Source organism: Lacerta agilis, chromosome 2 (genome assembly GCF_009819535.1).
Source record: "Lacerta agilis isolate rLacAgi1 chromosome 2, rLacAgi1.pri, whole genome shotgun sequence".
Classification (NCBI taxonomy): Eukaryota; Metazoa; Chordata; class Lepidosauria; order Squamata; family Lacertidae; genus Lacerta; species Lacerta agilis.
Genome location: NC_046313.1, coordinates 91,023,491 through 91,035,701, shown reverse-complemented (window position 1 = coordinate 91,035,701; position 12,211 = coordinate 91,023,491). Strand labels below are relative to the sequence as shown.

The 12,211-nt window shown below is 39.7% G+C and overlaps 1 protein-coding gene across 2 annotated transcripts in view; it reads right to left on the bottom strand.

Annotated features, from left to right (window-relative positions):
- Window positions 1-1,299: 1,299 nt before the first annotated feature.
- The window catches only part of CNTN3 (contactin 3), a 167,930-nt gene continuing 157,018 nt past the window's right edge, over window positions 1,300-12,211 (bottom strand). For both annotated transcript variants that reach the window (XM_033141204.1, XM_033141203.1), the window contains 5 exons: window positions 11,990-12,105; window positions 10,803-10,989; window positions 6,243-6,355; window positions 3,771-3,939; window positions 1,300-1,685 (listed from right to left, as the gene is read on the bottom strand). In XM_033141204.1, coding sequence (XP_032997095.1) covers window positions 1,588-1,685; window positions 3,771-3,939; window positions 6,243-6,355; window positions 10,803-10,989; window positions 11,990-12,105 — 683 coding nt within the window. In that variant the 3' untranslated portion in view covers window positions 1,300-1,587. The remainder of the gene's footprint in view (window positions 1,686-3,770; window positions 3,940-6,242; window positions 6,356-10,802; window positions 10,990-11,989; window positions 12,106-12,211) is intronic.

The window sequence follows — 12,211 nt, the reverse complement described above, 5'->3', positions numbered from 1 at the left end:
TAATATTCCCTGGCTATAAGGCTCTGGTGCATTGCACCAAAAAGTGCGATGTTCTACTCTGGGCACTTCATCTGTGTTTTTTGTTTAAAAATGCAATGAAAAATATGATGTAGAGAAGAATATCAAAATATAAGGAACTAGAGGAGTTATAGGTTACAAAGAATATCAAAATATAAGGAACTAGAGGAGTTATAGGTTACAAAGAAAGAATAAGGAAGCCTATCTTAAAGGAAGCTAAGTAAGGATATTTTACAGTGTATTGAACATATTAGGAAAAGTCTAAATTCATGTGACAGAAGGCTTTTCTGTTAGGGTCAAGATGCTGTAATTGTTGCATGGCTGAACAATATTAGAGATACCAACTTTTATCTGAATAGAAAATGGAAGTAGGTCCATCCGGAGGGCTAGTGGTCATATTTTATTTGCCGTGTCTTTCTGTGGTGAACGCTCCTCTCTTGGCAGTAATACTTGTTGGGTGAAAAGACTGGAGTCCAAGTAATACCTGATTTTCCAGAACATTCTAGTGCCCCCTACACTAGGAGGTTTGATGCTAAGCTAAAACTGCTGATTCATAATTTCAAAGAGGAGCACTCCGTGCTGCAGTAATACAGACTGGTAGAAAAGGCCAAGGACCATTTAGTGCTCCAGTGTGAAAATAAGCCCCGGGCCTCTTAATACTCAAATTGTGATTCCAGTTGCTGGGAATCACAAGAGGGTGCTCTTGTGCTAGGGTCTTGATTTTGGGCTTCCCATGGGAATCTGGTTGGCCTCTGTGAGAACAGGATGCTCAGCTAGATGGGCCCTTTGGCCCAATCTAGGAGGCACTTCTTATGTGATGCTGTACAGACATACAATCCTTCAAGAACAAAATTATAAGAGCTTTCATCAGTGCAGCATCTAGAAGAAAGTTTCCTCTTTTTTACGGTTGAAAAAAGCTTAAAAACCATAGTTTAAATCTATTTTTTAAACAAAATAAGAACAAGCAGTTGAACATTCATGTAGATGGGACAGAAATAAATGGGGGGGGCAAGGGGGACTTTAAATAGTAAACTAAATATTTGTGGTGTTTAATTAGTAAGAAAAAAAGGACATAAAATAAAAGGCCAGAATGATAGTTATCCAGTTACCATTCATCATTGCGAGGCTTTTAGAAAATAATTCAAAGTTCCCCATCAGATACTGCTGAAATGTGGATTTGTTTTTATCTTCCATCTGTGTGCATGTGTATGATTTTGTTGCAATTTACATTAAAATAATTCCGAGTTGCTTGGAAAATGGAACTCTCACATCTTTTTTTTTTTTTGCAATGTGCATCCTCTTATTTTTGTCATTTCTGAAGCATGTAATGTGTAAAGTCCTTTGGTTCATTACATTTTAAGGCATTTTATATTCCTTTAGAAGGAACTGTTTAATATGTATATGGTTTGCTCTTTATTTTATTTTTTGAATGAAATTCATAGAAAGTGTTTAAAATCAATGGTAGCAGATCCATGCATAACCACCATTTGTAGTTGTTGCTATTGTTGTTTTAAAAAGCACTTTAAAAGTAAATTATTCACCTGGCCTTCACCTATCTGTGAAAATGCATCAACACAATACCACTTTAAAGATAAAGTATAGTGTTATTGACATACAGCTGGGTAGACCATTTAAGACTGCTGCGCCAGAACCTCTTGCATCCATACCTACAACAAATGGGAAAGCATGGGATTAGCTGGAAAGCAAAATATGCATGTTCTCAATCTTGGAAAAAAATACAACCCTTTCTTTCAGCTCTCACTAGTGCTTACTGCTTTACATCATAGAAATGTCCCAAACCGCTCATCCCCAGAAGTGCCTTTCCACATGCCATAGCTTTGTGCATTTACAGTGCAATGCACTGCATGTCTACTTAGTAGTAAAACCGATGGAATTCAATGAGCCTTTCATTCAGGTAGCTGTATATATAGGCCAGAGACCTATTTGCATTTTCTCTTACTGACATTTTCTCATATTGGTATGGGACTATGCCCAGTGACATGGCACACCACCATGAAATCTGCTTGCTGAAGGCTGGTTTAGAACTATTTCAAATAAATAAAATAATAATAGATATTTATGTCTCGTAAAGTAGCACCAAAATCCTCTGGAAAATGCAATCAACTGCATGTTTGTAACTGGTGAGAGCACCCACATAGGCAGAATCCTGAACATGTTTCTAGGCTGGCTTGGGAGCAGCTGAGGTGTGAAGGAACATATAAAAAGGGGGGGGGGGTGTCTTCTGAGATTGTAGAGCCATTTGTTCTATTGGGACCACTGACTAGTAAGCTTCATTTGCAACGGACTAGTTCCCATAGACTGTTGTAAGGACAATGTTCCATTAGTTCCCAGGAGCTATTAAGAAATAGCTTTACATTTCCCCTGAATGACGTTATGCCAGTGTTTTTCAACCTTTTTTGGGCAAAGGCACACTTGTTTCATGAAAAAAATCACGAGGCACACCACCATTAGAAAATGTTAAAAATTTAACTCTGTGCCTATATTGACTATATATAAAGTAATTTTTCAATTTTCCCACGGCACACCAGGCAACATCTCGCGGCACACTAGTGTGCCGCGGAACAGTGGTTGAAAAACACTGCGTTATGCTGTCCAGCTATTGTATAGAGTCATTACCCTTGATCTTAGACAAACAATTGAGAAGTGATATATTGTATATACTTTAAAAACAATTGAAACAAATTAATACTTGGAATATTTATTCAGCTATCTCCAATTCTGAAAAACAGACTGAAAAATTAAAAACTGATTCTCCTACACATACCGCTGTCTAATTTACATGGTAATTTGCTAGCTCAATTGAATGCAATTTGTCATGCATAGGAACATGAAGAATTTTAATTGGGTTCTTTTTCATAACATTACTGTAGTGCATAAATCCCCTACCCCACCCTTTTATTAATCAATATAAACTCTGAAAACAGCACTGCCCAACAACTTTTTGCAGAGTGCAAGTTAAAGGGAATGCAACTGAGATTTACCTGTATTTCTCTGCTGGGGTACAGCAGATTATAAACCACCAGCACCAATATCATCTACAATTTTTCCATGCTGTTCACATGGTCCAATGCCTTCAATCTGCTGATAGGATAGGCCTGTGTTGTTCCTATTTTTCCACTAGGCTCAATTTAAATCAAATGAACAGTGGGCCTCCGTAGTCCATGTCATCTGCTTCCCTCCAAGATACTGACTTCACCAAATTATGTACCTCTTCACCTATAATTCTGAGTTTAACATGTGTGATCTTTGTTGCATATTTTGTTGTGTCTTCAGCTTGTAAACTGCCTTGTATATACAGAAAGGCAGGGTAAAAATTGAAAGTGAAATGAAATTAAAATCTAAGCCTATATTTACGAGATTCTGTTGTATAGTAACACCCTAGAATACAATTCTCAGAGTGGTTTGACAATCAATCCTTTCCCAGGGAACTCTGGAAGCTGGCTATGTGTGTGGGGAATAGGAGCCTCCTAACAGCTCTCAGCAGCCTTAACAAACTGCAGCTCCCATACTTATTTGGGGGAAAGGTAATGACGGTTTTACACGGCACCATAGTGCTTCAAAAGTATGATGTGAATGTGACCTTGCTTTGAAGCAATTTCATGACAGAGGGTTAAGTTAGTTTCTTCCACTAAATGAAATTCATATCTCACACCAACTCCCAAATCTTTAAAGATAAACCATAATGTCCTACTTATGATGAAACTCCATTCATCAGCATCTAGTAAACATACTTGCTAGTTTAGGAATTTTAATCTGTTCGCTGCTAATGCCGTCTCCACCATCAGTCACTGCTTTCACTTCTATAATGTAGTCATCATTTAAAGGGAGCAGAAGTTCTGCAGATGTTCTGTTTGTCATAAGGACGCTGAGCTCGTTTTGACTGCTAGTCCGATACAAAATCTGAAATATGGAAAAGAAAGCTGATAATTTTAGGGATGTTATTTCATCTAACATGATACATTTAATGTCATTTTAAGGTGGAAGGGGGGGGGGGACACAAGAAGAAGGGGGAGGCATAGCACACTACAGAATTCTACCTAATCTCTTCCAAGGCACTGAAAGTATACAGCATCAGTCAAGTACCTTTATCACAGCTTTGATCTAGAATGCAAGAATATACAACAACGAATACATAATATATTCTATTGAGTTTCTCAGTAATGGGGTTGTCTATAAATTATTACTCTATTTGGAGCTTGCCATTACCTTGATCAATGACTCAAAGCAATAAATAGGGTCAGGATACTGGAGTGTCAAGCACACAAGAAAGTGAAGAATTATGGGCTATGTTGAGAGAAAGTTTGTATGTAGTAAGTCATTATTCTACCTTGGAATTAAACTGAATATTTCTTGCTGGCTTTTTAAATTATTATTCATGCAGTCTACAACAACATCTGTGTTCCACTGCAATAAACCTCACAGCAAGATGCAATTAACAAAGAAGTGATTTGGAAATTGGGATTTGTAAGGCCAGTCATGAGATACGGAGATACAGAAGTTCAGATTTTGATGTGGAAATTCTCCCCCCCCCCCACTTTTTTTAAAAAAATTGTGCTGACAAAGCAAAAGCTGAAAACTAACATAAAGCACATGTCACCTCCAATGAATTTGGCACACTCCAAAACAATATAATTAGTGTTATTAATAGTTACAGAAAGACACCTGTGCACACTGGTTCTTTCCAGATTGCTAACTCCGTGGGTAATTCTCCACTCTGATACTAAATCAGAAACTGGGATCGGGGTAAGATAGGATAGAGAGAGAAAGGTATGAAGTAGTGTGAAAATTTTGTGCAATGTTACTCTTCTGGGCTTTGCATGTTCCCAATCTGTTGCAGAATTAATTACCATGAATGGAGCAAATGCATATGGTTGCCAGGCATCAAGCATGATAAACTGTATAACTTAAGGGCTAGTGCAGAAAATCTTAGGCATATAGTCCATAATGACCTGTGCAACTAATGTAACACACAAGTATGTCATTGCCAAATCTTTTTTTTTTAAAGGCAAATTCTTTTTTGCTTTCAGCCAGAAGTGCAAATGTCTGGGATTTTCTGCACAAAATTGTACGGCTCTTTAAACAAAGGAAAATATTTTAAGTGGTTGTTTTCCCTGTTCTAGGCCTAATTCAATAGCTAATTAGAGCATTCAAAAGGGAGCCTGCTGTGAAGATACCGATGAACGTGTGCAGGAGCATTTGATACCGCCAAATAACTGATGTAGTGTAACAGGCAGAGTCTTGGATATTATATCCCTGCTTAGAAATGACGATTACTCTGAGGCCACAAGCAAGTCACTTGTCGATTCTACTCTATGTGGTTTCATACACCCTACTGGGTGTGTGCACTGTACTGAGAAAGGAAAAGCTCATAGGTTGTACTTGGCTCAAAGAGGGGACAAATGTAAAGATTTAAAAGGAGGTATGGGAATCTGAAGGGAAATAAGACACCCATACAAACTGGCACTGTGGGTTAAACCACAGAGCCTAGGGCTTGCTGATCAGAAGGTTGGCGATTCGAATCCCTGTGACAGGGTGAGCTCCCGTTGCTCGGTCGCAGCTCCTGCCCACCTAGCAATTCAAAAGCACATCAAAGTGCAAGTAGATAAATAGGTAGTGCTCCAGTGGGAAGGTGAACGGCGTTTCCCTGCGCTGCTCTGGTTCACCAGAAGCGGCTTAGTCATGCTGGCCACATGACCCGGAAGCTGTACGCCGGCTCTCTCGGCCAGTAGCGCGAGATGATTGCCGCAACCCCAGAGTTGGACACAACTGGACCTAATGGTCAGGGGTCCCTTTACCTTTACCTAAGTGGTAGTGTATTTTAGCAATGACGATCAAAATTACATGTATGGTCTGAAGGCACATAAGACCTTGCTGAAGCTAAAGAGGTCTGGGTCTGGTCAGTGCCTGGATGTGTGACCAACTATATGCCACCTTGGGCTCCATGAAGGGAGAAAGATGGAATATAAATGGAAGAAAATAAATAAATGAAGCAGCCAAATCCTATACAAGTTTCCTCAGAACTGAGTTTGTGGAGATATTAAGTCCTGGTTACTGACATTACATTTTATATTACAGAAGGTTTTTTTTTTTTTAAGATACGTCAGTGGAAAAGGATTGTTTCCAAGCAGTGATGCAAAAACAGCCTGTTTCTAAGCAAGAATTTTGAACGGTATCACTGCAGTCTCGCTGGTTACTGTACTTACCTTATAACCAATGACTTCTGACTCGTTTTCCATTGCATGCACCTGATCCCAATTCAGCATGACCCTGGAATCAGTAACGTTCCACACAACATTTCCTGGAGGCTGGCTGGGTGCTTGAAATGCATAATGAAAACATGATTTTAATTTACTTGGCATTAGAGATTTATTACGTGGGAGCAAATAACAGCCCAGGTAAATTGACTGTCATGACATGTTAGATGTAGGAGCACTTTCACAAAGTGCCATCTCATTTGTACTCTAGATTCATTTCTTAAAATATGGAGAGGCATGTAAATATTATTATCTTTTAAAATGACTTTGGACTTTCCATTAAATATCCTCAAAGAGAAGTATCAGCATAAAATGATGCGACTTTTTTGTTTTGTTGTTGTTACATGTACTTCATTAGTGGGGGATCTGGTTATTTATTTATTTATTCAACTTATACACTGCCCTATACCCGGAGGTCTCATTCTCGCAGTACTCCTTTCTGTTCTTTCTTAAGTGATTAGTAAAGGAACCCTAGAAGAAGAAGAAGAAGAAGAAGAAGAAGAAGAAGAAGAAGAGGAGGAGGAGGAGGAGGAGGAGGAGGAGGAGGAGGAGGAGTTTGGATTTGATATCCCACTTTATCACTACCCTAAGGAGTCTCAAAGCGGCTAATAATCTCCTTTCCCTTCCTTCCCCACAACAAACACTCTGTGAAGTGAGTGGGGCTGAGAGACTTCAAAGAAGTGTGACTAGCCCAAGGTCACCCAGCAGCAGCATGTGGAGGAGAGGAGATGCGAACCCGGTTCCCTAGATTACGAGTCTACCGCTTTTAACCACTACACCACACTGGCTCTCTTGCAACAAATAAAAGAGACCATTTTAAAGACTCAATCATACTACGACAGAACATTGTTTAGGTGGAATTTGCAATGGGAGTGCTTTTCAACGTGTAAATATTAATTTTAAGAAAATAAAATTAAATGAAAAGTAAATTCAAAGTCAAAGAAAAACAAACTGTTATTTATTAAGCTGTCATTTTGGGTAGAAATGAGAACTGCTTAATTCAGTCAAGAGATTGTGAACTTGAATGTGTTTCTAACTGTTTAAAGTTAGTGTGTGCACTCACACAAATAAAGCATAAATGGTCCTATTAGCCCAATTTTGAAATTTCAACCAACATTTTAACCTCTGTTTAGAGATGTATTGAATATTTCAGTTTCCAGGAAATTTAGACATTGCTGTTTCGTGTCATTGTTCTCTGTTGGCTGTTGCTTTGGCAGCATTTTTTAATTAGCCTTCCTTTAATTAGACTTTATTAGGCTTCTTTCATCTCCTTGCATTACTCAGTTATGTGATTGCTGATCACTTAGCAAACATTTCCAACAGAATGTTGGGCAGCCAATCAGGTTGGCCTATGAGCCAACCTGAGGGCAAACAAAGTCAATTGAGAGAGGTTAACAACTCACCAATAGGTGAATGCACTCCATGTAATAAAAATATTTCAGGGTGGGGCTGCTTTTTAGATACTGCCTAAACTGTTCAGAAAAACAAACACACACCACCACTATTTTCGGCTCGGTCCTATCTGGGTTTTCAGCCACAGAGCTTCTGTAACAAATCACTATCTCCCAAAACTGCAGGATAATTATGTTAGTATCCGCTAAAGTGATAAATGGCTAAGCCTGGCTGTTGCGGCATTGATTTCAAAGCATGCTAATGATCTATGCTGTGGCTTGTTATACGGAATGTTCTCTTGGGGAAATGTGTATTGGTTGCTCAAGCTGCGGAGTGCAGGGCACGGCCATAACTGTAGACAGAAGCGGCTCACTGCACTAACTTCCCGCTAGGTGGGTCGCTGTTGCTTACTGGGTGAGGAAGTGGGAAAGCCAGCATGGTGTAGTAATACTGGTGGAAGCATGGCTTCCCACTGCCCCACACCTCCCCAATAAACACAAGTGACCAACCTGCTGGGGAGCTAGGCTAGTGGCTCTGCCCCACCCAACAAATCCTTTGTGATTGCAGACCTGTAGATGCATATGGCAGGCCACAATCTGGACCTTGTTTCTTGGCTGAGCAGGAAGAGAGTGATCTGAAAGTGGGGGATATGGACATTGGTCCCTTGTCATGGTCATTATTTATTATTATTATTATTATTATTATTATTATTATTATTATTAGTCCTGCATGCAAGTGTTTTTCAACCTTAGCATTCAAATATTTTTTAAGGAAGAGGAAGCAAGCATGAAAGGGGAACTTCCATTTTCCACAGTGCCTACTGCAGGGATGAGCAGGGGTGGGGAGAGATAACAATCAACTCTGTAGCATGTGCCCTTGACTTGCTTCAACCTTTATAAGATAAATAGGCAGTTTTCAATCTTACATTAGGATTATAATTAAAAAGACAAAGGTCACTGAAAATGATTTTACTTTTTCAATTACTACGGAATTGTAACATCATAACCTGAATAGCCGTGTTCAGCTGCAGGGGTCATTATTAGTTTCTCCTTGCTTAATTTCTACGAGCCTCTTCACTGGTTCCCAAATCTATATTGAAATATACATTTCCATCTCTCCACATAACATCAGAATGTTGCAATTAAGAGAGAGTCCCAATTATTACGGACCCACTGTGCAATAATAGACCATGATGAGAATGCTGGAACTCATGCTGAATCTGAGAGCGTCAGAAATTAAACTGGAATGGTTTGCTTCCCCCCCGCCCCAAAGCGTTCTAATAAGGCTAAATTCCTGAAATGATGACACAAAGTGAAATTTACTGGCATATCTGTGGGAACACCTAAGTAGTTCTGAAGAACTGATACAGTGGTACCTTGGGTTACAAATGCTTCGGGTTACGTGTTTTCAGGTTGTGGACGACGGGAAACCCGGAAGTACCGGAAAGGTACTAAATCGTGCTTTGCGCATGCGCAGAAGCACCAAATCGCATCACGAGCGTGCACAGACGCAGCGCTGCAGGTTACGAACACTGCGGGTTGTGGGTGTGCCCCCACCACGGATTACATCTGCAACCCAAGCTTCCACTGTACTCTGTACTGGGCACTACCTGATCTGCCAGCAGTAAAACCAAGTTTTAAAAGGCAAATTGGTGACTTCCTTCTCCCATGACCTCCCCACCCCAGTCCCCTGGACGCTCTGCATATGGATGACCTGCCAATCTGTCAGTCACCAGGCAGCAACTTTAAAATCTGCACATGATCACAGTGTGAGTATTTGTATGTATAGGCAGCTAAAATTAGACAACCAATTTACTAAGTTTGTACATCATTTTCTTTTATATTTTATCTTACTTTATTTTACTGAACACTGCTTTGGTATCTTTTGGCTGTGAGGCAGTTTATAAACCTTCAAATAAATAAAATTAAAAAATAAATAAATGACCACTAGGGAGTAGAGTCCTCTGACCACCAGGGAGGGGAGGTATTTCAGATTTCTAAACTATAGATTTTGATGCTAATTCTAACCTCCATCTTAACACCTAGGGGAATAATCTAATCCATCTGAGTTATACTGTATACAAATTTATGTTGAAGTTGAGTGGCAGTGAGAGCAGCACTGGATGCTCATTAGGTGGGAGTGCTTTTGGCATGGGGGGCGGTGGAGGGGGGAGATGCCTTCATTTTTCAAGAGCCTTGGGAAAGGAGCCAATTTGTTTTTGATATATTGGAGGACAAAGTGGTTTATTTCTGAGATACTCTGAGTACCATATGGGGGCCATTTGCCCGTTTCTAGTCAAATCAAGAGACAACAGTTCAAGGAGAATCATGTAAGATACAGCTATGTTTCAATATGTACCACAACATTGCCACTATATTGAAGGCAAGTAATACCCCAGAGAGTTCCAATTATGCTAACCATAGTAGTAGTAGTAGTAGTAATAGTAATAGTAATAGTAATAACAACCTCCTTGCTCTTACCTGTCCAAAGCTGGCAGAATGGAGCAGGTGCAAATCCAAATATATTTTGCATATCACCCACATCAGAACTGTATACATGCTCATTAGTCTGTGAAAGAGTATCCTTCACTGTTGGATGTGTGTGTGTTTGTGTGTGTGTGCGCGCACACACACACACAAACACACAAACACAGCTACACATATTCTTTAGCAGTGACAGGGTTCACAGCTTGAAAGACTTCCCTCTTCCTAAAGGAATCAGAACCAAACTCCAACGATACATGACTGATATGTAGCTCTAGAATCCCAAAGGTTTAAGTTATTGAGCAACAAATTGGTTACCGCCAGATTATCAGTAAAACAGGAATGTTGTTTCAGGTGCACAGAGAATGCTTTGTTTTAAGTATATTGACGCCCAGCTGCTTGCCTATATCTGAAAACAGCCCAAGCACTGCTCCCATTATATACGAGTTGTGTTATTGTCTTCCCAGAAGACACAAAAAATAGATAAAAGGTCTAACTTCTTTGGTTAGCAAACATGCTTCCAAAGCATCACAGAGCTTACGGTAGCATTATTAAAAGTTTATTTTGTTTTCCCTGCAAGAAAAGGAACCCCATTATGTCATTTTCCCCTCCTGTCCCTAGTGATGATACCTACGTGTTTTTTTTGTGGTAGCATTGACAGTGGCACTGAAAGGACCTGCTCCCGCACTGTTGTATGCTCGAACAGCTGTATAGTACACAAGGTTGCTCATCAAGCCTGTTATTCTTACTGATGTCTCATTTCCAATGGCTTTTATTCTGTTGGAAGACTGTTCTTTTCCACCATTATTCCAGTACCTCACCTAAAGGGTACAAAGAGTAGGCTACTTAGAAGATATTGTTGACCTTGCTGCTTACTCAGATATATCTGTTTATCACCTATTGCTTAGCGGGTCCAACTGTCTGAATGCAATTTTACTTTCAGACTATCATGGGAAATAGCACAGTACTGAAAGGGAAACCTCCCCCCCCCCGTGTTTTTGTTTAAAACCCAGAGAAACAGTTCTATTTTTATTTTCGTAGAAGTTGCAGTTACTCAGCAGCTCTCTACCATTACATGGGCACACAACACTATTGCTATTAAGTATTGCAAATGTCAGTATCAAATTTTGCGCCTGGCTTGTTTTGTAGTCAGCTTAAACACCAGTTTACATAAAGTCACCATGCACATGCAATTTTACTACCTTTCCCAAAGCAGAAAAGAACACAACCATGGGTATTTAAATGCAACTGGGTTTTTATTAATGGAAACTGGGTACGGTGCTTATCTTTGCTGGAGAAACAGCAAGAGATGCTGTAGATACCAAGCAGGCATATACAGATAGCAAAAGCAGAGCTGACTGCCAACTGATTTCCATTCTCAATGCAGTTTTAGTTAGCTTGCAGTAATTGATCTGGCATGAGGCCAGGAAATAAGGCAAAGCTCAAGTTTTATACATAGAAAAAGTGGGAATAGTTACATTTGGCTTTTATACTCTCCCCAAGAACAGATTATTTGTGACTATGCCATGTGTTCATCTAGGTTCAGGAGCAGAAAGCTCCCTTTCTAGTTTTGAACAGCAGGCCTGTTTAGCAACTTCCCTTCCAAAATTTGGGGTAGAGAAAGAAGTACATCACCAGATGTTTGCATGACTCATTTTTCCATAAAGAAGCAAAGACAGAGCAGCTGATTTTAACAGCAAGCTTTGGCTTCCAACAGGCAACTGAATAATGATTTGAAAGTTAAAAAACAAAACAAAACACCTTATCACAGTCATGTTAGCTTGTAGGAAAAGGAACATTTTCACAGGGTTTTATTTTTACCTCATAGCCCAGCAATCTTCCACTACTCATTTTCCAAGGAATGGAAACCCAGGAGACTTCAATTACAGAAGATGAGAGGCTGTTTGCAGATACACCAGAAGGTGCTATGGTGGGTTCTGCATTAGGAAACAAAAACAATAAGAAAACCCAGGGTGGAAGGGGAATCAGGAAAAACAAATAAAGTTAACGAACTCACTGGCCAGGTAATTAACATGGCTTCAC